The sequence below is a fragment of the Heteronotia binoei genome, chromosome 11, assembly GCF_032191835.1.
Source record: "Heteronotia binoei isolate CCM8104 ecotype False Entrance Well chromosome 11, APGP_CSIRO_Hbin_v1, whole genome shotgun sequence".
Taxonomy (NCBI): Eukaryota; Metazoa; Chordata; class Lepidosauria; order Squamata; family Gekkonidae; genus Heteronotia; species Heteronotia binoei.
Window position 1 is genome coordinate 59,512,669 of NC_083233.1, and position 27,003 is coordinate 59,539,671.

Below are 27,003 nucleotides of genomic sequence, written 5' to 3' on the forward strand. Positions count from 1 at the left end.
AGTCCCATTTGCTCAGCCTTATTAAAAGAGCGAACGAGGGGGTGAGACGGTAAAGGTCGTTAAGGGACTTGTATCGTGGAAAAGAATCGCCTACGAAATGGATGCTGCTTTCTCCTCCCCCCCCTCCTTCCCCACCCCTTCCTAGTCTCTGAGGTCTTTAACTAACCGTCATGGTGAAGGCCGTCTTAAGGCATTTCAGGCTTGTTGAATTATTCAGGGCTTGGGGAGATCTCTGGCCCGGCAGCGCTCAATTCCTGAATGTTGAAAAGTGTAAATAGGGAAAGCTTGCCTTTGTTTTGCGCGTGTGCTTGACAGCAGTCGCCTGTGGAGCCCGTAGTCCTGGAGCCATGGCTGCCATCTTTGAGCATCAGGGCAGTGTTTGTGGGCTCACTGTGAAATAAATGGCTAACCATTCACGCTTATACTAAGGAGCAACACAACAGTGGGGCAATGGAAGCAATGTTCCCTCTCAGCTGCGGGTCTTGTGAGCAAAAATTCTACGTTGTGAGCTACTGGTATTAAAAGCTACTGCATAAATTATTGAACTCTGGGGCCATTTTTCCTGAGCTAAGACAAAAATGTGTGAGCTGGAGGATAAAAATCTGTGAGCTAGTTTACGCTAACTCATCTTAGAGGGAACACTGAATGGAAGGTGAAATTGAGTGCAGAGGCCTACTGCACAGCTGTGTCTCACATCTGCTTTGTAAACCGAACACACCTAAGGGTGGGCTCTAATTGACTCAGTCACTTTACAGCTACGACAGCCATTGATTGTTTGTGTGTTCTCTGCCGTGCCAGGCACAAGATTGTATATTTCTGCACATGGACACACATACATGGTGTTCTGGCCAGTCTTCATAGAAGCAGAAACTAAGCTAGGTAATCAGGCCCCTTTTCTTAGGGGGGAAAAGTGTTTTTCTGTCAAGGAAAACAACACACATGGTCGTGTGTATGCACGCACACTGTCACAGCTGGCTTATGGTGACCCTGCAGAGTTTTGAAGGCAAGAGACATTCAGAGGCGGTTTGTCATTGCCTGCCTCTGTGGCACAACCCTGGTATTCCTGGAGCTCTCCCATCCAAGTACTAGCTAGGGCTGGCCCTGCTGAATTTCTGAGACCTGATAAGATTGGGCAAGTCTGGGCTATCCCAGTCCAGGCATTTGGTTGTACAGGGTAAGAAGATCTCATATTCCAGTATTTAATAAGAGTTCAGTTCTTCACTTGAACGCTTTTTAAAAATTGACTTCTAAAATGGGATGTAGCGGTATGATTTCTGCTCACGAACTCATCAGAAGCAGGTTTGTGAGCTGTTTAAAAATAAAAAGACTTTCAGTCGTCGTGATTGAAATGTGGTATGTTAAGTTATGGGACCAGCATGTAATGGGAAAGACAATGGATAGCCCTTTTTTCGATAATGGTACTGATTTGGCTATAGATTATGATTTGCTTTGGGCCCCGGTTTTGAAATTCTTTGGGGAAATTTCTTTTTTGCCTTATAGAATGAATTATTATGTATTGCATATCATGTATTATGTAGCATATTATGTACTGTTTTTGTAAATTGTTTGTTATATGCATCCAATGGTCTAAATTGGATTCTTGTATGTTAGATTTATATTTTTATTATTTATTTTCCCTATGCTCCCTTTGTATTGGATTAGATTTAATAAAATAAAATTTATTTTATTAAATAAAATTAAAAATTAAAAGAATGAAAAGACTGAAGGGTTGAGGAGGCCTGCTGCCCATTGTTCGATGGCAGTCTCAGGGGCATAACACCAACTCTTAATTTGCTCTCTCATTCCCCCCATCGCTTAACCTTGTCTCTTTGTGGGGCCTTTTCTGCCTTCCAGGTCCTCCTCTACAACCTGGAAACTGGGCGTTGCATCACACAACTGGGCAGCTCCTTAGGCGATTTCTCCTGCGTCAATCTCCAGGACAGCCCTCCTTGCATGTTGGTCGCTGGAAATAAGGACAGGAGGTAGGTCTGTGTGGGAGAAGCGTAACAGGTCCATCTAGTCTGCCATCCCCTGTTTCCCACTGTGGCCAACTGGATGCCTGTAGGAAGCCCCCCACTCCTCCAACAGGGGCAAGAAGGCACTCCCCCAAAGTTGTGCTGTTCCCCCTACTAAGGAATTTGTATTAAGAGAGAGATTGCCTCTGAACCACACACACACGAAGCTGTTGGTTTGGTGTAGTGGTTAAGTGCGCGGACTCTTATCTGGGAGAACCGGGTTTGATTCTCCACTCCTCCAGTTGCACCTGCTGGAATGGCCTTGGGTCAGCCATAGCTCTTGTAGGAGTTGTCCTTGAAAGGGCATCTTCTAGGAGAGCTCTCAGCCCCACCTACCTCACAGGGTGTCTGTTGTGGGGTGGGGGGGGAGGTAAAGGAGCTTGTAAGCCACTCTGAGATTCAGACGCCGGGGATTGAACCTGGGACCTTCTGCATGCAAAGCAGAGGCTCTTCCACTGAGCTACAGCCCCTCCCCAAATGTGAAAAGTTCCACTTACCCATCATGTCCAGTAGCTATTGCTATGCTTCTCTCTTGTCTGCTTCCACTTTAGAAGCTGGCTTATAACAAATATCAGATCTTTCTCCCCCAGAGTTATAAGAGGGAGAGGGGGAAGCTGCCGCACCAGTCCTCTGCTGCACCGCTCAGTGCAGAAATGCGCTCAAAGCTGCAAGCAGGGTCTTTACAAACTTAGAGAACCGGAGTATTAGGTAATGGTTGGACGGACTTCCGGGGAGGAAAATGGCGAGCTGAGTTGTCTCTCGTAACGGGAGCAAGCTGAAGGTCTTGTTCGGGGTAGTGGAGGGCAAACCAAAGCCCACTGCCTACCTTTCTCAGTGAGAGAAAGGTCCAAGACTTGCACTAAAAACTTTAGAAGAGATTTACCTTGGCTGAAAAGGAGCTTTGGAGAAGGGTCCTTTGAGGCTTTGAGGAGTCTCAGAAGTTTGCAAAATTATCGTCTGCAAGATCTCTCAGAGCCATGGATTTGGCATAAGCTCGTCACGATCCTAACCTTCTGGGACATTTTTAAACAACTAAAGTCTTGGAAGACCAGTGGAACTTGGATAAACAGAGGAAAAAAGGTACAGAAACTCTTCTTTCACTCCGGAGCTATTTACAGACTAAAGAGACGTTTTAAAGGTGGAAATAAGGGGAAAATATAAAACTTGCAAGTAGAAGAAGGGAAGGGTGAAGTTTGGACTATTTTGACATAAAAGACAGTGTTAAAAACTGCTAAAAATTGAAGAGAAATCATTGTTGTGTCTACTTACGATTTGTGGAATGTAAACAACCATACTGCGCAGGAATATACTGGAACAGTCCTCTAACTCTACTGAGCAAGACAGGAAGTGCGTCAAGCAATCTATAAGGTTGAAGGTGACAGAGACAGGAAGCAGTAAAGAAAAAAGCCTACTCTACATCATAGAGAAACATCGGCAGCCATTGCTGGGAGGTCCAATTTAAAACATCGTTTTAAAAAGATTTGGGACTTTAAAAAGTGACAGAAACGACAGGGAAAAGGGTAAGAAGATAAGAACTATTGACTACATTATTGGTGGGCTCCTGGGGTGATTTTAAAAGGGGAAAAAAAATCTTTAAAAGGAGAAAAAATCGCGGCCGCCATTTTGGATTTTTTAAAGACTTTTTTGTTAAATATCTTTGCTTTGGGGGCTCAGAAACCAGCGAAATTGGGCTTGCTGGAAAGGGCAAGCCCTGCTCTATTGAACCTGACTGTCAGATTTTAAATTGGTGAGGTCAAAAATTTCGTCATTTTTTTAAAGGGGAAAAATTCTTCAAAAATTTATATCTGGGCCTGGGAAGCTCAGAAGAAAACAGAACAAAGTTTAATTGAGAGAGAAAATTTAGACCTTCTGAACTTGGTAGTCAAACTTGTAAATTGTGCGACGGAAATTTTTGGTATTTTAATTGCATCCCCCTTGCTCTTTGCTTAAATGTCAGAGCCCAGGCAGCTCCGAACAAGAGCCCTTTCATTAGAAAAAATGCAAGACCAAATGGAGGCTATGGAAGCCAGGATTATGAAAGGAGTTAAGAAAATGATGGAAGAGTTGAAGGAAGAACTTACTACAGTGATTAAAAAAGAAGTGGATGACCTCAAAAACCAAATTGGGAAAATAGACAAGAAAGTACAGGAGGTGGAGGAGAAAGTTAAAACACATGATACCACCTTGCTGAAAGTACAAGAAAAAGTGACGATTCACGACTGCAAATTAATGGAAAATCAGCTACGTTTGAGAGGAGTACCTGAGGAAGAGAATGATGATTTGAAAGGATATATAACAAACATAATCGCAGAATTCTTAGAAGAAGACCCTGATAAGACTAAAAGCATGTATGATCACATGTATAGAGTCAACTCGTTATATGCCAAAAAAAATAACTTACCAAGAGATGTGGTTGTAAGATTCATGACAAAGGAAATGGTGGGAAGGATTATGAAGAGAAACTTTGAACAATCATTGATAGTAAGAGGTAGCAGAGTGAGAATTATGAAGGAGCTACCGAAAGAAGTGATAAATGACAGGAGAACATATAAAAAGTTGACAGAAAAATTGAAAGACAATGGCACAAGGTATAGATGGATAATCCCCGAGGGTGTGAGCTTTGAACTTCAGGGGAAGAGAGTCACGATCACAAATGCCCGAGAACTGAGGAGATTTTTTGAAGAAAATAAAGAATTTGCACCATGATGGATTACAAACTATTGTCTTGGAATGTTAATGGACTAAATTCACCACAAAAAAGAAGGGCAACTTTTCATTGGATTAAAAAGCAAAATTGTAATATAATTTGTTTGCAAGAAGTCCACATTAAACAAAAGGATTATAAATTTTTATGGAACAAACAATTGGGAAGGGAATTTTTTTCGTTAGCTGACCAGAAAAAAAGGGGAGTAGTTTTTTATATTAAACAAGACCTGGAGCCAAAATTGGTATTTAAAGATAAGGATGGAAGATTTGTAGCAGTGGAAATAACATCAAATGGGAAAAAAACGCTGTTATTGGGACTATATGCACCTAATGGTGCAAAAGATGTTTTTTTTAAAGACATTACACAACAACTAGATGAGTTGACCTACGATCAAATACTCTTAATGGGAGATTTTAATGGAACAGTTGAGAACTCATTGGATAGATCCGGAGGGAAAAAAAATAGTGGAAAAGAAGGAAAATTGCCAAAGTCTTTTTTTGAATTAGTAAAACAGGAAAATTTGGAGGACATATGGAGAAAGTTTAACCCTGAAGTGCGGGACTATACTTTTTTTTCTGCAAGACATAAGACATTTTCTAGAATTGACATGCTATGGGGAACCAGAGATTTAGGCCTCATAACAAGAAAGATAGAGATTTTGCCTAAAATTGGCACTGACCATAACCCAATAATGTGGATTACAAAACTGTCCAAAAGATTGAGAAGATGGAGATTGAATGAAGACTTGCTACAGAACAAAGAAACAGTGACTTTCCTAGGAAAAGAAACTAAAGAATTTTTCCAAGTGAATGATAAAGAAGATATCGATTTTCAGACGGTCTGGGATGCTTATAAAGCAGTAATGAGAGGGTTGCTGATTACTTTGAACAATAAAGATAAAAGGGAAAAAGAAAAACAACTACTGGATATTCAAAATGAAATAAAGAAAAAAGAAAGAGAGCTGAGGAAAAGACCAGGGAAAAAGAAAATTCTAAGGGAAATTTCAATATTGCAAACTCAACTAAGACATTTATTAAACAAAGAAGTAGAATGGAATTTGAAAAGGCTCCAGCAAAAATCGTTTGAAGGAGCAAATAAGACGGGGAAATACTTGGCGTGGCAGCTGAAAAAAAAGAGGGAAAATAAAATAATTAATAGAATTGTGATAGATGAAAGAGACGTAGTTACTCAAGAGGGAATAAAAAGAGAATTTTTTAAGTATTATGCCAAGCTGTTTAAAGGTGCTGAAGTAAAGAGAAAAAAGATAGATGAATATCTACAGAAAATAAAAATTGAGCCATTAACTGAGAATATGAGAAAAATTTTGAATGACCCAATTGAAAAAATAGAAATTGAGGCAGCAATCAACGTGATGAAAAATGATAAAGCTCCCGGGCCAGACGGTTATACAGCCAAGTATTTTAAAATGTTTAAAGATGAATTAATACCAAAATTACAGAAGCTGATGAATGCAATAAGAGTCAAAGGGAAGGTACCAAATACATGGAAAGAAGCTGTTATTTCTTTGATACCTAAAGAAGAAAGAGATGTTACAAATGTGAAAAATTACAGACCAATTTCACTTTTGAACAATGATTATAAAATATTTACAAGAATTCTGGCAGAACGTCTTAAGCAATATTTGATAAATTTTATAAAAGAGGACCAAGCCGGTTTTCTTCCCAAAAGACAAATAAGAGACAATATTAGAACTGTTGTAAATATTGTAGAATATTATGAAAGACATCCAGAAAAGGAAGTAGCGCTATTCTTTGCGGATGCAGAAAAAGCATTTGACAATTTAAATTGGGACTTTATGTTTGCAGTGATGGAAAAAATGGAGCTTGGAGAAAGTTTTATAAGAATGATAAAGGCAATATATTCTGAACAAAGTGCAAGGCTGTGCATCAACGCAGATCTTACAGATGAAATGAAAATTAGTAAAGGTACCAGACAAGGCTGCCCGCTTTCGCCATTGCTGTTTATAATGACTCTTGAAATTTTACTAATGCAGATTCAAGAAGAAAAAGATTTAGAAGGACTACAAATAAAAGGATTTACCTATAAATACAGAGCATTTGCAGATGATATAATGTTTATAAATGAAAATCCTTTACAAGTTACACCTTTGTTGTTAATGAGAATACAAGAGTTTGGGGAGTTGGCGGGACTTTATATAAACAAAGAAAAATCAAAAATCTTATGTAAGAATATGCAGAAAAATAGACAACAAGAACTACAAAGACTAACGGGTTGTGAAGTTACCTCTAAGGTAAAATACCTAGGGGTAGAGATAACAATGAAAAATATTGATTTGTTTAAGAACAATTATGAAAAGCTATGGCGTAAAATAGAAGAAGATATGCTAAAGTGGAACAAGCTCAATTTGTCACTGTTGGGTAGAATAGCTGCAGTAAAAATGAATATTTTACCAAGGATTATGTATCTGTTTCAAACCATCCCCATTGTGAAAGATGCTAAGCAATTTGATAAATGGCGAAGAAAAATTTCGGAATTCGTGTGGGCCGGGAGGAAACCTAGAATTAAAATGAAAGTCCTGATAGATGCGAAAGAGAGAGGTGGATTCCAATTACCAGATTTGAAACTGTATCATGAAGCAATTTGTTTAGTATGGTTAAAAGAATGGATAACGTTATTAAATAAAAAACTTCTAATGTTAGAAGGCCATGGAAAAAAATTCGGCTGGCATGCATATTTGTACTATGAAAAAAAGAAGATGGACGGTCTTTTCTCTCACCATTATATAAGGAGTAGCTTATTAAATGTGTGGATAAAGTACAAGAAATATGGTGATGAGAGGAGACCTTTATGGATAGTGCCGGCTGAAGTGATAAAGTTAACGGCCAAAACAGTCAAGGAAAAACAACTATCATACAACCAGTTACTAAAAATACAAAGCGGGAAAATAGAATTGAAAACTGCAGAAGAACTAAACTATAAATATGATTGGTTTCAAATGCAACAAATAAAAAGTTTGATGGAGAATGATATCAAAGCTGAAGGAATAAGGAAAGAACAAACAGAAATGGAAAGAGTTCTGCTTGGAGATAATGAGAAATTAATTTCAAAAGTGTACAAATTACTTTTACAATGGGCTACAGAAGATGAAGTAGTGAAATCTCAAATGATAAAATGGGCAATTAATGTAAATAAAGAAATAAAGATGGAATCTTGGGAATATCTGTGGAAAAATTCCATGAAACTCGCAACATGTCATAGTATTAAAGAGAACTGTTTTAAGATGATGTATAGATGGTATATGACTCCAAAAAAATTAGCAAAGATGAACAATAAGATGCCAGATAGGTGCTGGAAATGTAAAAAGCATGAAGGCTCTTTCTACCATATGTGGTGGACTTGTGAAAGAGCTAAAATGTTTTGGCAAATGATTCAACAAGAGATATCTAAGATCCTGGGATATGAATTCAATAAAGAGGCAGAGACTTTTCTGCTGGGATTACAAATGGAAAAATTTCCAAAAGAAGATAGAACATTAATATGGTACTTGCTCTCAGCTGCTAGGACATTGTATGCGCAGTTGTGGAAGCAAGAAAAAATACCAGAAAAATGGGACTGGATTATGAAAGTTATGTCATGGAGTGAAATGGACAAATTAACAAGAAAATTAAGAGACTGTGATTTAGAACTTTTTAACCAAGAGTGGAAGAAATTCAGAAGATATATAGAGAAAGAGTGGAAAATAAAAGGACATTGGACAATTTTTGAGGATTAAGATTTTTAAGATAACAATATAACTCTTGAAGGGGGTTCTTCTTCCCTATGTTTCTTTTTTGTTTCGTTTTTTTTCTTGATAGTTAAGGGTACCTTTAATATCTGTTTTTTTAAAGAAAATAACACTGGCGGGGGTCAAGTAATTGGGGGAGGGGTGGGAGAAAGTAAGATGTGGGGTAGAATGATGGTTTTTTTCTTAATATATATTAAGCTTTTTATAAGTTGTAGTTATAGTTCTACTACCATATGTTACTAATAAAATTGTTTATTCACATTTATTCACATGGTTGGACAGTGTGCCCTGCTTTGTTTTGTTTTTAAAAGCTCAATGGGAAGAATCTCACTCCACTCTTTTTTATTTTTTTATTTTTAAAAAGCCATTTGGTGGACACAGTTGGTGTACAGCCCAGCGAGGGCTCTTGGAATCTCTTTCTCTTTCCCGCTGCCACTCGCAAAATGAGCTTGGCATATAAAACCTCACTTCCCGATACCAAAGAAGAAAAATCACCTAAAGGGGGATGCGTGCAGAGGGAATCTCACAGGCCAAAATAGTTCCACTCGCCAACTCGTGACAAGGCTGTGTGTGCGCTACGGTGTCCCTTAGGTGACAAGAAAAGGGTGAATTTTTCATGTGAATAGATTCCAGATTCTCTTTATCTCTTCGGCTTGGCCCGTCATATTTTGCCTCTCCCCCACTTCTGCTCGGTGTCTGTTGGCAAACGTGAACGCACTGGGAGTCATCAGCATGAAAGGATTAAAGTACTTAAAAACACCCCTTTGAGTCCAATTTTTAGATTGGCGGTGGGGGGGACTCTTTATTGAAATGGTCCAGTGTATTGCCCCAGGGAGGTGGTGTGGCAAAATGCCAATATCCAGTAGTTCCCTTCCCCCCTCCTCCCCCCCACCTAGAAAAATGCTGGGGCATCAGACTGCAGGTGGCAGCGGGCTGGTGGGGGGGGGCATCTGATTGCAAGGCATTTTGCCGCCAAATGTCAAACCTCAAGTCTGCCAGGGGCAGCAGCTTGCAAAAAACCTTTTCTTTCTTTGTTTTTGTCAGTCTCTTCTCTGTTAATGAGCATGCAATCAAAGGGAGACGCAGGCAGAGTGCATTTCTATCCCTGTTCATCGCATCCAAAGAATCTGAGTTGAAGGTGTGGCTGATACATGCAAGAGAAGGCACATGAGATAGCTAGCGAGGGATCACAGAGGGGGCCACGTTGTGGAACAAGCCTCCTACATTAAGGCACATTGCAAATAGAAAGCCCACAGGAAGCATAAAATCGTTCTCCTTTTTGTGCTAGTTTTCCAGTTGCATGGACTTGTGCATTTTTAAATATGAAGGAACTTTTGAAGCTGGAGCCCACCACCTGCAAGTTTGGTGTAGAGGTACAGTGCTTCCCCACTCCTCCACATGCACCTGCCGAGTGACCTTGGGTCAGTCACAGCTCTCTCTGATGTTCTCTCAAGAGCTCTCTCAGCCCCACCTACCTCACAGGGTGTCTGTTGCGGGGAGAGGGAGGGAAGGAGATTGTAAGCCACTCTGAGGCTCCAAGTGAAGGGCAGGGGATAAATCCAATCTCTTCTTCTCTAATCTGAAGTGGGAGGTCTGTTCTCCCATTTCATTCCCACCTCCCTGTCCCGTGTCTGTGAGCCAAACCATCTCCCCACTCCACCTCCCCACCCCTAGCAGTGAACCTGACCCATCTTCACAACTTCCTCCTGGGTCAGTCTGTTCCTTATGTTTCCAAGGAGTACATTTAAATAAGTGCCAAAATGTGAATTGTCATTTCTGTGTTTACTTAAAAGCTAGATGACCTTTTAAAAAATGTTATAAACACACACACACACAAAAAAAACCATACTGCACATAGCAAATGTAGGATGATTTTTTTCTTCTCCAGGCATACCTGAGGGGAAAGAAATCTAGTCTTGCACTTGACTTAAATACTGTGTTTCAATGTATATTAAAAAAAAAAGGTAGTCCCCTGTGCAAGCACCAGTCATTTCCAACTTTGGGGTGACATTGCATCACAAAATTTTTCACGGCAGACTTTTTATGGGGTGGTTTGCCATTGCCTTCCCCAGTCATCTACACTTTCCCCCCAGCAAGCTGGGTACTCATCTTACCGACCTCAGAAGGATGGAAGGATGAGTCAACCTTGAGCCAGCTACATAAGAACATAAGAGAAGCCATGTTGGATCAGGCCAATGGCCTATCCAGTCCAACACTCTATGTCACACAGTGGCCAAAAATTTATATATACACACACACATACATACACACTGTGGCTAATAGCCACTGATGGAACTCTGCTCCATATTTTTATCTAACCCCCTCTTGAAGGTGACTATGCTTGTAGCTGCCGCCACCTCCTGTGGCAGTGAAATCCACATGTTAATCACCCTTTGGGTGAAGAAGTACCTCCTTTTATCTGTTCTAACCCAACTGCTCAGCAATTTCATTGAATGCCCATGAGTTCTTGTATTGTGAGAAAGGGAGAAAAGTACTTCTTTCTCTACCTTCTCCATCCCATGCATAATCTTGTAAACCTCTATCATGTCACCCCGCAGTCGACGTTTCTCCAAGCTAAAGAGCCCCAAGCGTTTTAACCTTTCTTCATAGAGAAAGTATTCCAAACCTTTAATCATTCTAGTTGCCCTTTTCTGGACTTTTTCCAATGCTATAATATCGTTTTTGAGGTGCAGTGACCCGAATTGCACACAGTATTCCAAATGAGACCGCACCATCGATTTATACAGGGGCATTATGATACTGGCTGATTTGTTTTCAATTCCCTTCCTAATAATTCCCACCATGGCGTTGGCCTTTTTTATTGCAATCGCACATTTTCAGTGAGTCATCTACCACGACCCCAAGATCTCTCTCTTGGTCAGTCTCTGCCAGTTCACACCCCATCATCTTGTATTTGTAGCTGGGATTCTTGGCCTCAATGTGCATTACTTTGCACTTGGCCACATTGAACCTCATCTGCCACGTTGACGCCCACTCACCCAGCCTCAACAGATCCTCTCTGGTTCTCACCATCCTCTCTGGTTCTCACCACCCTGAACAATTTAGTGTCATCTGCAAACTTGGCCACTTCACTGCTTACTCTCAACTCCAAATCATTTATGAACAAGTTAAAGAGCATGGGACCCAGTACTGAGCCCTGCGGCACTCCACTGCTTACCGTCCTCCACTGTGAACACTGCCCGTTTATACTCACTCTCTGCTTCCTATTAATTAGCCAGTTTTTGATCCACAAGAGGACCTGTCCTTTTACTCCATGACTCTCGAGCTTACTAAGGAGCCTTTGATGAGGAGCTTTATCAAAAGCTTTCCGGAAGTCAAGGTAAACAATATCGGGTCTCCTTTGTTCACATGTTTGTTCACCCCCTCAAAGAAATGTAACAGGTTAGTGAGGCAAGATCTTCCTTTACAGAACCATGCTGAGTTTTCCTCAATAACTCGTCTTCATCAATGTGCCTACTCATTCTGTCCTTGAGCTCAGCTTCTGCCGAGATCACTCTCAGGTCATGAGCAGAGAGCTCAGACTGCAGTGCTTCAGCTTTACCACTCTGCGCCACGGGGCTCCTATGTTAAAGATATGCTAAGATGTAAAATACGACCGTAACAGAACTGAATAGATATTGCCACCTGCTGATGTGGGACTCAGCCCTTCTGTGATCCCTTCTCATACGGGCTTGTATAGAATCTGTTCCCCAAATATCTGAGGAGCTGCTTTCTGTGGCTTTCTTCACACTAAAGGATGAATTGGTTTGTCACTACATGAATAAGCCTGGGGAGATCCTTCAGCTTGCGGACTCATAATGCACAGCTTGGAATCCTAGTTTGTATGAGAACTCACAAACTACTACCTTGTGGTTTGCATATGAAGAAGCACGTGAAGCTGTCTAGACTGAATCATATCCTTGGTCTATCAAGGTCCACTTCAACTGGCAACAGTTCTTCCGAGTCTCAAGTAGAGGTTTTTCATATCACCTCCATGTTCAGTTGAACAGTCGAGTCCAACTCTTTGTGACTCCATGGACAAAGTCACTCCAGGCCCTCCTGTCTTCCACCATCTTCCGAAGTCTGCTCAAATTCGTGTTTGTTACATCAGTAACGCTGCCCAGCCATCTCATCTTTTGCCGTCCCCTTCTTTTGTCTTCTGTCTTTCCCAGCATCAGGATCTTCTCCAGAAAATGTCAAGACAGTGTGCGTTTGCAATAAAAAAGGCCAATGCCATGCTGGGAATTATTAGGAAGGGAATTGAAAACAAATCAGCCAGTATCATAATGCCCCTGTATAAATCGATGGTGCGGTCTCATTTGGAGTACTGTGTGCAGTTCTGGTCGCCACACCTCAAAAAGGATATTATAGCATTGGAGAAAGTTCAGAAAAGGGCAACTAGAATGATTAAAGGGCTGGAACACCTTCCCTATGAAGAAAGGTTGAAACGCTTAGGGCTCTTTAGCTTGGAGAAACGTCGACTGAGGGGTGACATGATAGAGGTTTACAAGATAATGCATGGGATGGAGAAAGTAGAGAAAGAAGTACTTTTCTCCCTTTCTCACAATACGAGAACTCGTGGGCATTCGATGAAATTGCTGAGCAGACAGGTTAAAACGGATAAAAGGAAGTACTTCTTCACCCAAAGGGTGATTAACATGTGGAATTCACTGCCACAGGAGGTGGTGGCAGCCACAAGCATGGCCACCTTCAAGAGGGGGTTAGATAAAAATATGGAGCAGAGGTCCATCAGTGGCTATTAGCCACAGTGTGTATGTGTGTGTGTGTGTATATATATATATATATATATATTTGGCCGCTGTGTGACACAGAATGTTGGACTGGATGGGCCATTGGCCTGATCTAACATGGCTTCTCTTATGTTCTTATGTTCTCATGTGGCGGCCAAAGTATTTGAGCTTCGGCTTCCGCATATGACCTTCCAGGGAACAGTCTGGGTTGATTTCCCTTAGGACTAACTGATTGGATCTTCTTGCAGTCGAAGGAACTCTCAAGATTCTTCTCCAGCACCACAGCTCAAAAGCATCTATTCTTCTGCGCTCGGCCTTCCTTATGGTTCAGTTCTCACAGCCATACATTACTACTGGGAATACCATCGCTTTGACTATATGGACTTTTGTTGGCAGGGTGATGTCTCTACTTTTTGTTATACTGTCCAGGTTCGCCATAGCTGTCCTCCCAAGGAGCAAACGTCTTTTAATGTCATGGCTACAGTCACCATCTGCAGTGATCTTGGATCCCAGAAGTGTGAAGTCTGTCACTACTTCCATATCTTCTTCTTCTATTTGCCAAGGTGTGATGAGGCTGGATGGCATGATCTTAAGTTTTTTTGATGTTGAGTTTCAAGCCTACATTTGTGCTCTCCTCTTTCACCCTCAACAAGAGGTTCTTTAGGTCCTCCTCACTTTCTGCCATTAGAGTGGTATCATCTGCATATCTGTTGATGTTTTTCCCGGCAATTTTAATTCCAGTTTGTGCTTCATCCAGGCCAGCATTCCGCATGATGTACTCTGCATATAAATTAAATAAGCAGGGTGACAATATACATCCCTGTCAAACTCCTTTTCCTATTCTAAACCAATCAGTTGTTCCATATCCTGTTCTGGCAGTTGTTTCTTGATCCTTATACAGGTTTCTCAGGAGACATGTGAGGTGGTATGGTACTCCCATCTCTTTAAGGACTTGCCACAGTTTATTGTGATTTACACAATCAAAGACTTTAGCATAGTCAATGAAGCAGAAATAGATGTTTTTCTGATACTCCCGTGCTTTCTCCATAATCCAGCAAATGTTGGCAATTTGATCTCTAGTTCCTCGACCTTTCCGAAACCTAGCTTGAACTTCTGGTAGTTCCCAATCTACATACTGCTGAAGCCTAGCTTGTAGGATCTTTAACATGACCTTGCTGGCATGTGAAATGAGTGCAATGGTGCGATAGTTTGAACATTCCTTGGCATTACCCTTCTTTGGGATTGGAATATAAACTGACCTTTTCCAATCCTGTGGCCACTATTGCGTTTTCCAAATTTGTTGACATAATGTGTACATCACTTTAACAGCATCATCTTTTAGGACTTTGAATAGCTCAACTGGGATACCGTCATCTCCGCTCGCTTTGTTGTTAGTAATGCTTTCTAAGGCCCATTTGACTTCACACTCCAGAATGTCTGGTTCAAGGTCAGCGATTTCACTGTCATGGTTGTCTGGGACATTGAGATCCTTCTTGTATAATTCTTCTGTGTATTCTTGCCAACTCTTCCTGATCTCTTCTGCTTCTGTTAGGTCCCTACCATTTTTGTTCTTTATCATGGCCATCTTTGCATGAAACATTCCCTTGATTTCTCCAATTTTCTTGAAGAGATCTCTTGTCCTTCCCATTCTGTTATTTTCCTCTATTGCTTTGCATTGTTCCTTCAGGAAGGCCTCCTTATCTCTCCTTACTGTTCTCTGAAAATCTGCATTTCAGATTTTTCCTTTTCACCTTTGCCTTTCACTTTCCTTCTTTCCTTAGCTATTTGTAAAGCCTCATCAGACAGCCACTTTGCTTTCTTGCATTTCTTTTTCTTTGGGATGGTGCTGATTGCTGCCTTCTGTACAATGTCACGAACCTCCGTCCATAGTTTTTCAGGCACTCTCCCTATCAACTCTAGTTCCTTAAACCTATTCTTCACCTCCACTGTATATTCATAAGGGATGTGATCAAGGTCAAACCTGAATGGCCTTATAGCTTCCCCAGTTTTCTTCAATTTAAGCCTGAATTTTGCAATGAGTAGCTCATGATCTGAGCCACAGTCAGCTCCAGGTCTTGCATTTGCTGACTGTAAGGAGCTTCTCCATCTTTGACTGCAGAGTATATAATCAATCTGATTTCTATGTTGCCCATCAGGTGATGTCCATGTGTAGAGTCACCTTTTAGGTTGTTTGAAGAGGGTGTTCGCTATGACCAACTTGTTCTCTTGACAAAACTATTAGCCTTTACCCGGCTTTATTTTGTTCTCCAAGGCCAAACTTGTCAGTTGTTCCGGTTTCCTTTTGACTTCCCACTTTGGCATTCCAGTCCCCTATGATGAGGAGGACATCTTTTTATGGTGTTAATTCTAGAAGGTGTTGTAGATCTTCATAGAACTGGTCCACTTCAGCCTCCTCTGCATCAGTGGTTGGGGCATAGACTTGGCTTACTGTGATATTGAGTGGTTTGCCTTGGATATGGACCGAGATCATTCTGTCATTTTTTACACCTCCTATGTGACCCATTATAACTGGAGATGCCAAAGACAAAATCTGAGAGGTTCCACATGTGACGATGATGATGATGATGATGTTGGATTTATATCCCAGCCTCCACTCCGAATCTCAGAGCAGCTCACAATCTCCTCTACCTTCCTCCCACACAACAGACACCCTGTTACGTGGGTGGGGCTGAGAGGACTCTCACAGCAGCTGCCCTTTCAAGGACAACGTCTGCCAGAGCTATGGATAACCCGAGGCCGTTCCAGCAGCTGTAAGTGGAGGAGTGGGGAATCAAACCCTGTTCTCCCAGATAAGAGTCCGCACACTTAACCACTACACCAAACTGCTTACCTTTTGAGCTGGGGATGCTGTACATGAGGTCAATGTACGAACTGTAGCAAATCAGGATATGTTCTACTGGCATTGTTCAGACATTTAATGAAACCACATTGTCCTGATTTGTTCTGCTGGCACTGTTCAGACATCACATGAGACCATGGTTTTAAGTTGATTTGTTCATTGCCACCAATCTTAACTATGGTTTTGTGTGACATACAGACATCACCGGCCAGTCCCTTATTCCAGTGCAAGTAGTGTTTCTAGAGGGAGACCGGCAGAGGAGGGGAGTGTGAAGGCAACAAAAACTCAGCCTTTTTTGAAACTGAACAGGATTTGAACAATCACCTGCAAGCCGGAATCAGAAACCAACCATCACTCACTGTGGTTCCACCTGTGTCTGAATAATGTCTTGCTATCCTTCTCCACTCTCTCTCCCCAGAGTCACACATGGATACATAAAGCTGCCATATTCCAAATTAAACTATTGGCCAGTCAAGGTCAGAAAGCCAGTTTGGTGTAGTGGTTAAGTGTGTGGACTCTTATCTGGGAGAACCGGGTTTGATTCCCCACTCCTCCACTTGCACCTGCTGGAATTGCTTTGGGTCAGCCATAGCTCTGGCAGGAGTTGTCCTTGAAAGGGCAGCTGCTATGAGAACCCTCTCAGCCCCACCCACCTCACAGGGTGTCTGTTGTGGGGGGAGAAGATATAGGAGATTGTAAGCCGTTCTGAGTCTCTGAATCAGAGAGAAGGGTGGGGTATAAATCTGCAATTCTTCTTCTTCTTCAACTGACAACTCTCCAGGGTCTCAGGCAGAGCTCTTTCCTGACTACTGCCTGACACTTTGAAACTGGAGATGGCAGGGAAGGAACCTGGGATGTTCTGCATGCCAAGCCATGGCCCCTCGTGCAAGTCATGACAGTACAAGATCAAAGTCATTTCTTTCTTGGCAAGGAACCTTGCAGAGCATGGGGTACTCTGTTCCTCATACATCGGATGCCCTGCTAATCTCTTTGCTTGCTTACAAGGGCCAAAGTAGATGGGAGTAATGTATACTGCAATGGTTTGTGTGTGTTGTATATGAAAAGGAGCACATGGTTGAGGAGGAGCTTCAACCTCCTGTGCTAACCGTCCTGTTAGTTTGAATCACTTTTCTCACAGGCAAAGTCTGATACTGAAAGCAAGCCAAGCCGTGGTGAAAAGTGCTTTGAGAAATAGACTGTAGCAAGGAAGGGGGTAGGTGGGAAGTTTTAACCACCTGTACTCTTGTTTTCAAGGTATGTTTTGTAAAGGACTCTCAATACATGAATCATAGAATCATAGAGTTGGAAGGAACCTCCAAGGTCATCTAGTCCAGCCCTCAAGCAACCAAATTGTGGCTTCCCGTCAGGGGTGGAATTCTAGCAGGAGCTCCTTTGCATATTAGGCCACACACCCCTGATGTGGCCAATCGTCCAAGACTTAACAAAAAAGAAGCCTTGTAAGCTCTTGGAGGATTCAGGAGGTGTGGCCTAATATGCAAAGGAGTCCCTGCTAGAATTCCACCCCTGCTTCCCACATCATATTCAGTTTCATCCTGAGAGTTCTTTGGGTATTGGTCATATACCATAAGTTGCTCTTCATAAACATAAGGACTAGAAACCTAAAAATCTAATAGCAGAGTAGCATTGATAGGAGGGGGAGAGATGCTGAGATTAGCTCAGGATCCTGCATGCTGCCCCAGATGCAGAATTCCACACTTGTGATCCTGGAAGCATGGAAGAATTGATGCAACTCAGGTGCCTGCAGGCTCCTGGGCTCACAAGACTTTTCGTGACAACTCTTGAGTGTCTTTGCTTTCCCCGGGCACGGATGCCTGGAAGCTGGGTCCTCGCTAATGAAACCACAGAGCTGCAGCCAGGGCTCACGGAATCGAAGGCAGCCTGATTACCATACGTGGCGCCGGCAGGCAGAACGCCAGGTGGCGTGGTGTCAGGGACCGGGCTTGGAAGCGTTGTGCTCTATTTGCCGAGCCCCCCACTTTGTCGGAGGAAGAGGGGAGCCGGGCTTTGTTTACTCCATCTGTGGACGTTCTGACAAGCGACTCGGAGGTGTTGGGAGAGCCCCAGCCCGAGTGTGCCCCCTTCCCCGTTCCAACCTGTCAGATGGATTCTGCCCGGCTGGAGTCTTTGTCGTCTTTTTGTTTTAATTGTCGGGATAGAGCTGTTTGCAGGCTCCTATGGAGCAGTTTCATTAGAGAAGGGAAAAGGGGGAGGTGTGGGGAGGCTCTCTCTTTTTTTTTGGAACATCCTCCGGATCAGAGCAGGAATCCTAAACAATGAAAGTTCTGGCAGAGCAAACTTCCTCCTCGGCAGGCCTCTATCCACTTGGGTATTGGGCTTCTGCCGTTGATCGTTTCCCGAGGATTAGCTGGCGGGCTTTTGATTTTTTTCCAGCGACCTCTGTGGTGGTTCCCGTTTGTCTCTCCAGGTTGTGTTTTCTTTTGTGTTTTGCTGTTTTAATCTCCTGCATTTTGGATTAGAAAACTTTTCAGCAGCTCCTTCTGAGCCAGCTTGGTGTAGTGGTGATGAGCGGCAGACTCTAATCCGGAGAACCGTGTTTGATCTCCCACTCCTTCTCCACATAGAGTCCCTTGGGTCAGTCACAGTTCTCTCAGAAGTCTCTGAGCCCCACCTATCTCACAGAGTTTCTGTTGCGGGGAGAGGAAGAGAAGGTGATTGTAAGCCGTTCCATGACTCCAAACGGAGAGCCAGTTTGGTGTAGTGGTTAAGTGTGTGGACTCTTATCTGGGAGAACCGGGTTTGATTCCCCACTCCTTCACTTGCACCTGCTAGCATGGCCTTGGGTCAGCCATAACTCTGGCAGAGGTTGTCCTTGAAAGGGCAGCTGCTGTGAGAGCCCTCTCCAGCCCCACCCACCTCACAGGGTGTCTGTTGTGGGGGAGGAAGGTAAAGGAGATTGTGAGCCGCTCTGAGACGCTTCGGAGTGGAGGGCGGGATATAAATCCAATATCTTCTTCATCTTCTCCTTCAGGTAGTGAAGAGTGGGGTATAAAACCAACTCCTCTTTTGTGCATATGAGCGTGTGTGTTCATTCTCTCTCTCTCATATATCCAGGACTTCTAGGGGACATTCAGACATTCAAAGATGTAAATTGTAGTGCCTTTATAGCACTCATCACTAAAGAACTTAGTCAACTAACAGAGTAAAGAATGGGTTGGATTTCACACATGCTACACAGCCTACGTATATATACTTTTCAAAACAAAGCTGGATAGATCAGCAGTCTGATCATTAGCCTGCCAGTCTTCTCAGATGCAAAAAACTCTTCCCAATACCTGTGCATGAGACCTATCAACTGGATATGCCAGGAACTGAATCAACAACTTTCAGCCTCCAAGGCATGTGGTCTGCTGGTGCTGGGTAGAGCGACAGGAAGGCAGAGGGGGAAGGGGTGCACAGTGTTCTGATGCTGTGATGTTACTTCTGGTGACATCTCAGAAGGAAGGTCATTGCTTCAGTGCAAAATGCTAGGATTCCCCCCACCAAATTTTTTTAGTCACTCCGGAGGTGATGCCACAGCTTCAGAATACAGCCAATGTGCATGTCCCTGCCTGGCCTGGCCACAGGCTCTCCCAGGTGAAGTCAGAGGACTTCATCTGGCCATCCGACAGCAATGAAGATCCTGTGAATTTGTGAGTTTCCTGCGTTGTGCAGGGGGTTGGACTAGATGACCCTGGAGGTCCCTTCCAGCTTTATGCTTTGATGATTCTATGACTGGTCCCTCTCGTCTCAGTACCGTCTTGTCTGATTGTCTGTGACTTTCCAGGGTCTTGTCCAGAGAAGGGTCTTATTGAGACTTGTTACCTGAGATCCTTGTACTGAAGATGCCAAGGAGTGAACCTTTGGTCTTCCTGGGTGCAGCACACATGTTCTGTAATGAAAGCAGAGACCCTTGCGCATGAGAGGGCCTTACAAGGGCTGTCTCTTCCACCACTGGCTTGGTGTTAAGTTTGTAGAACTAGTAGTGCAGAGACCTCCTTTCTTAATCAGCCTGGCCCTTGCCAGATTTATTTTTCAGATTTGTTATAGTTCATGAGCCGCTTTACAAGCACAATGATAATGGTGCATGTCCCATTTTTTTAAAGTGTCCCAGGAGCTGGGCTTGCCCACATATGCATGGGCCGGGGAGTCAGTGAATGACAGTCAATGCGTGTCCAGTGCTGCCACTCCGGTGCTGCTCAAAGGGCTTCTTCACATCACGCCAGTAAACATGCAGAGTAAAGTATATGCGCCTCCAGTTGCAAGTCAATATGATCCCATTTTGCATAATATATTCTACAGTTATTTGCTGTTCTACATAATTTATTCTGCTAGCAGACCCCTTTCCCCTACCTGCTGGGAATGTTACTCAGCAACCCCTCTGGCTTGTGAGGGTTTTTTTGCCAGCTCCCTTTCAAGTATATCTTTGCAGCTCTAAGAGCTGGAATCCATTATTTTAAATAAAGGGAAAGCTGAGATCATTAGGAAGTTTTCTTCTGAAGCCAAGATTGCAGTCTGGGTGAGGTTCTCCCCCCCCCCCCCCTCAATGGAATTGTAACACACACACAGCACTGAACCTACAAGTGCATCTTGCACATGAGTGAAGTCACAGGCCCCTGCTATGGGGTAGCAACTCACCCTGCAAAAAAGTAGGCTGTTCCCTGGCCACAAGAGGGAGCTGGGCAATGCCGCATTCCGCTTGCCTCACTTTCTCAAGCAGTCGCAAGAGCTTGGTGTGGCTCAGGCTGCACCATGGCAAGAGGCTACACAGTACTGGCTCTCCACACCACTGAAGCCACCGCTTTGTACTTTCTGGAGAGTGTGAAAAATGGTCCCGAGGTTCCATTCTGTGTTGCTAGCCTAGGGGCAATCAGGTTTTCTTCTGGTATGGCCAGGCTGGGGAGGGGCTGAGGCTTAGTGGAAGAGCCTCTGCTTTGCATGCAGAAGGTTCCAGGTTCAATCCCCAGCATCTCCAGTTTCAAAAGACAGGGCACCTGGTGTATGAAGAATAGAGTGCTCTGTAAAGTCTCTCCCCCCCCCCCCCCGGGATAGTTTTCTGGTTTGGAGCAGAGAGCACCAGAAAGCCACCCTGGCTGTCCCTTCTCATCAAGAAAGAAATAGCTGTGGTCCTGTACTGTTATGACTTATAGCAGGGACTGTGGCTGAGTGGTAGAGCATCAGCCTGGCATGCAGAAGGTCCCAGGTTCAATCCCTGGGATCTCCAGTTTAAAAATATTAGGTACTAGGTGATTGGAAAGTCCTTAATCTGAAACCTTGGGGAGCTGCTGCCAGTCTGAGTAAACGATATGGACCTTGGCAGCAGTAGGGAAGCGTGATCGGGAAGGTGAACATACTTAAGCATTGATTCGTTGCGGCTTAATGAAGTGTAATGGGTGAAAGAGAAGGCAGCCTTGGGCACAGTAGGGATTGTTCCCAAGTGTATGGGTAACCCATTGTTCTGAGCCCTGCATCTCTCCAGGGCAGAAGGGGGTAGTAGCCATCCATCCACTCTGACTCACGCCTCAAAAACTGCTCTCTCAAGTCTCTGCCTGCCTGCCATCCATCTTGGTCCATTTTGGCCCAAGCAGTGCCCCGCAATTGGGGTATAGACGGGTGTTTCTGGCTCTTTAAGCCATAAACTGCCCCTCAGCAGGAGGAGGGGTCTGAATGCTAACAGTTTATGTAAACCTCGCTGGGTGAACCTCAGTTAGTTTCACACCGCCACCCTGCTGTAACCATGCAGCCTTGTTGGTGGTGGGGTCCCATACAAACAGACCTGTCAGTTGAGATCTTCAACAAGAGACCGTCTCCAGTTCTTCTGTCTTTGGAAGTTGGATAGGTGGCTACCAGGAGAACTACATAAGGCGTGAGGGGCCGGGCATTCCCTCAGCCACTGGAAAAGTTTCATCTCTGGTTGCCACACATCTCACATCTGCAGGTGGGGCTCCAGGCTGGACAGTATGGGAGGAGGCAGTCCTTCACGTACCACAGCCCCCATGCTGTTTAAGGGTGTTAAAGGTAAGAACTAGCACTTGAACTGTGTAAACTTCTGAATTGAGGCTTCTGGCAAAAATTAGGGAAATGTTAGACTGGAAACAGCCCAGGATGGTGCAGAGACCACTAGCTTAGGGTGGCTTTGGAAAAAAGTTTATACACTGTCCATTAATAGCCTGTTGATGACTGTTATCCATAAATAGAACCTCTGTGTTACGAGGCCATGCGCTGATAAGTACCAGATCGGGGGTGAGGATTAGCAAACAAAGGCAGGGATTTTGCTTTATGGTCCCACTTCTGAGCATTTCCGAGACTTCTGAGAGGAGGAGAGCCAGTTCGGTGTAGTGGTTAAGTGCGCGGACTCTTATCTGGGAGAACCAGGTTTGATTCTCCACTCCTCCACATGCAGCTGCTGTGAGAGCCCTCTCAGCCCCACCCACCTCACAGGGTGTCTGTTGTGGGGGAAGAAGATATAGGAGATAGTAAGCCACTCTGAGTCTCTGATTCAGAGAGAAGGGCGGGATATAAATCTGCAGTCTTTTTCTTCTCTGACCAGCCATCGTTGGAGCAAAACTGGGCTAGATTGGTTGTTGTTGTAGATTGGTTGGCTTGGAGAAACATCGACTGAGGAGTGACATGATAGAGGTTTACAAGATTATGCACAGGGTAGAGAAATAAGTACTTTTCTCCCTTTCTCACAATACAAGAACTCATGGACATTCAATGAAATTGCCAAGCAGTCGGGTTAGAACTGTTAAAAGGAAGTACTTCTTCATCCAGAGGGTGATTAACACATGGAATTCACTGCCACAGGAGGTGGTGGTGGCTACAAGCATAGACAGCTTCAAGAGGGAATTGGATAAGCATACGAAGCAGAGGTCCATCAGTGGCTATTGGCCACAATGTATTGTTGGAACTCTTCTGTCTGGGGCGGTGATGCTCTGTATTCTTGGTGCCTGAGGGGGCACAGTGGAAGGGCTTCTAGTGTCCTGGCCCCACTGATGAACCTACTGATAGCACCTGGTTTTTTTGGCCACTGTGTGACACAGAGCGTTGGACTGGATGGGCCATTGGCCTAATCCAGCATGGCTTCTCTTATGTTCACCATACAGTCCTGTTCTTATTTTTACTAATATGAAGTTGCTCTTTGTACACAGACAAATACTATGGAATCCTCATTAAGAAGCCGCGTCCTGCACTCCTCTATATGGCTACAGCATCTTCAGAGACTTCTTGCCCTGTTGAGTGTAATTTACAAATACGCTCATGATTAATCCTCAGAGGGCACTCTGCCTTCACGGCGGCCCATTGCATGAAATCATGTATTGATTTCCCTTTTCGATAAAGCCAACTCATCCATCCAGATAGCAGCAGCGATTGACTTTCCACAACACAGACGGGCTCCGTCGCCAAACCCAAGAGGTTAACGGTTTTATGAGTCAGACCCCAAAATGATGAGGTTAGTCTTTGAGAGATTTTAATGATCTGGGTTCAGGGCTCTCACATATCAGTTTATGGAATTTGCTGCCCCCAAGATGTGAGTGCTGATCACCAACTTAGATGGGCTTGAAAGAGAATGAGATAAATCTATGGAGGAGCAGATAAGTTGGCCAACAGCTGTGAGCCATGAAGTCTTAATAGAATCTGCATGTTCAAAAGCATTGTACACCTGAATAGAAGTCACTGGAGCATGGGGCAAAACAATAAATAATACTCTCTTGCATTTATGCCCTCCTTGTTGACTTCCAAGAAGCATTTGTCTTGTGAAAGAGGTGAAGGAGAAGCTGAACTAGATGGATATTCAGCAGGACTGAACCCAGGGTTCTGTCCAGTGGGAACACCTGGGTAGGTAGAGCACAAATTTCCAGTCACCTGTGTTGGAATAAGGTACTTTATTACAAAGCTTCTGGCATCAGACCTTCAGAAATGAAGCAACCCAGGAAGCAGGATAAATAGAGAGCTGCTGGGCTGACTCAGAATGCAGCTTTTTCACAGAATCCATTTTGGAATTCCAGATTTCACAAGGGCTGACCCTTTGGGGCACTGACCCAAGACCAATTGGTCTGTCATTCTACCCCAAGAACAACATTTGGGGGTGGGGGGAGAGATCTGGTTAAAATTATCCCCATTAGCTAGCTTCTACTTTTTTTTTCAAGTTTTCCATTCAGGGGTCTGTTTGAGATGATTTGATGTTAAACACTGACATTGCACTTATACATGGATATAACACTTGATGTAAACACTGGTTTATTGCGTCAATAAAACATTTAATCTCTGTAAGTACATATGCATCAAAATGAATAGGGCTAGTTTCTTCCCTGCTATGTTGGCCTTACACAAACTCTAAAAGAAAAGTACTTTGCACCAGCCATTAACTACCACTGTCTTGTGATAATGAATGGTAGGCATTTTTTTTTCATGAGAAGGGGAGGGTTTGTGGGTTTGTTATTCTGTAACATTGTAAGCCTACTTCAGCCACAGTGGGTGATGTTTTAATTAATAAAGTAAAATAATAAAATATACCCAACCCATACTTCATTAACACCTCCTATTCTGTCTCCAATTCAGGGACTTCATCCTATCTTTTTACCATGTACTTAAGGCAAAATGAGGATTCCAGTGTACAGCCGGAGTTTCCAAGCTCAATCTCTGGCATTTCCAGTTTTGTTTTGTTTTTCAGTCTCTGGAAGAAGAGCTGCAAAAGGTGTCTTCTCGAGGCTTTGGCACTGCTCCCAGTCAGCATAGTCCATGCCGGGCTAGGCAGGCTTGTTGTCTGTATTAAGTAGCATCATGACCTCACGTTTGCTGGTGATCAAAAGTTACAGCACCAGACAGTGATTCCTTTGAGACTGGGTAGAAGAAGACTGCAGATTTATACCCCACCCTTCTCCCTGAATCAGAGACTCGGAGCAGCTTACAATCTCCTATATCTTCTCCCCCCACAACAGACACCCTGTGAGGTGGGTGGGGCTGAGAGGGCTCTCACAGCAGCTGCCCTTTCAAGGACAACCTCTGCCAGAGCTGTGGCTGACCCAAGGCCATTCCAGCACTGCAAGTGGAGGAGTGGGGAATCAAACCCGGTTCTCCCAGATAAGAGTCCGTACACTTAACTACTACACCAAACTGTGTACACACAGTACAGTACACCACACCACCACAGTTGGTGAGGGTAGGTGGTTTGGGGAGGGGAGGTTGTTGTTTTGTATTTTTAATAATTGCAAATCCCAAACAAAAAAGAAATGGAAACTATACTTAAAAATAACAGCAGTGGCAAGTCTGCAGGCAAGTATCTATAAAAGGTTTTCAACTACCCAAAAATATGACCCTGTGCAATTGTCGTCTATATTCCATAAATGCAAAGCTTGATAAGGTTTGTAAGATCTTCAGTCCTCTGGATTACAGGACGTGGGCATTTATTGCTCCAGTGTTGTAATGTAAGTCCTGTAGCAACAGTAAGGGCATGGAGGGTCCATTTTCTCCAGGAGACAGGCTAACAGTTTAAAAGTGCATAAGTATCCTCAAAGATAAATAAATATTGTAATACAAAATTGATACGAGCGATTACTTCCTCCCCAAAAGACCAAGTAACTGGACAGGCCCAAAGAGGTGTTTCCTGTAAGTTACAATGCCAGCCATTAGACACACGCACAAGGGTTGAGGACATACTTCTGTGCAGAAGGATCCATCTTCCACCTTCAGAAGGATCAACACGAACCTGAGAAATGGTCAGACATGTAGTTTTAAAACCACTCACACTTCCCTAAGCCCCAGCTGTTTGATATATGTCTGTCCTACCATTCCTTCCATCGTTTGCATTCTAGATGACATACATGGCATTCCCAAGAGGTCTCCTATCCAGGTACTTGACCAGACTCACTCCTGTATAGCTTCATTAAGATCCTTCCTATTATACCCTGAGTGCTCAGGTGGCCACATGTGTTGGAGGCATCAACAGTGCTAGAGACGGCTTAGATGCATTTCCTAATAGAACTCTCCATGGCATTAAAAGGGGGGGGGGGGGAAGCATCTCTTGGTGTTGGGAGAAAAGCAGAGTATTGTGGAAAGCAGAGTTGTGCACAGTCCCCCTGCCCCAGCATGCAGGCGCTGATGTTCTTCTGTTCTCATTTTAGGGTAAGGGTGTACGACCTCCGCAGAAGCAACCCTGTCTGCTCCCTCTACGGCCACCAGCTCGGCATATCTGCTGTGCAGATGGATGACTGGAAGGTTGTTAGTGGAGGAGAGGATGGCCTGGTTTGCGTGTGGGACCAGCGGATGGGCACCAAACTCTGGGAAATGCATGCCAGGTAAGGACTACCGTTTGAATTTGTCTTTTAAGTTTGTTTGCCTAATTGTCACTGTTTAGTGTTGAAATGGCTCAGTGCTAGAGCATAAACTCTGTTTCTGTGCAGAAGATCCCAGGGCCAATCTCTACTTCTCCAGTTTAGTGAAGGGATTACAGTGTCTGAGGAGGGCCAGGGAAACGCAGGTTCTTCGAATTCTCACTTTGTCATGGAAACATGCAGGGGAGGGGGGGGGGCAAAAAAAAACCCTGTCAAGTCACAGTCAACTCATGGTGACCCTGTAGGATTTTCAAGGCAAGAGACTAACAGGTGGTTTGCTGTTGCCTGCCTCTGCATACTTGACCCTGGACTTCCTCAATGGTCTCCCAGATCCAACTCCACTTAGCTTCCGAGATGTGACAAAATTGGGCTAGTCTGGGCCATCCAGGTCAGGGTGACTGTGGGCCATTCACTCTCTCTCAGCCTAATCAACTCCACAGGGTGGTTTTTGTAATGAATAACTGCATAAACCTCTTTGGGCCTCCACTGGGGAGAATCACATGGTAAAAAAAGGTAAAGAAAGTCAGGTCGTGGGCAGAGCTCAAACTGCAG

At 43.7% G+C, this 27,003-nt stretch overlaps 1 protein-coding gene across 1 annotated transcript in view; it reads left to right on the forward strand.

Moving 5' to 3' along the window:
- The window catches only part of FBXW8 (F-box and WD repeat domain containing 8), a 115,227-nt gene that overhangs the window by 84,648 nt on the left and 3,576 nt on the right, over positions 1-27,003 (forward strand). Inside the window, exons 8-9 of the mRNA XM_060249982.1 lie at positions 1,855-1,982; positions 26,242-26,415. Coding sequence (XP_060105965.1) covers positions 1,855-1,982; positions 26,242-26,415 — 302 coding nt within the window. The remainder of the gene's footprint in view (positions 1-1,854; positions 1,983-26,241; positions 26,416-27,003) is intronic.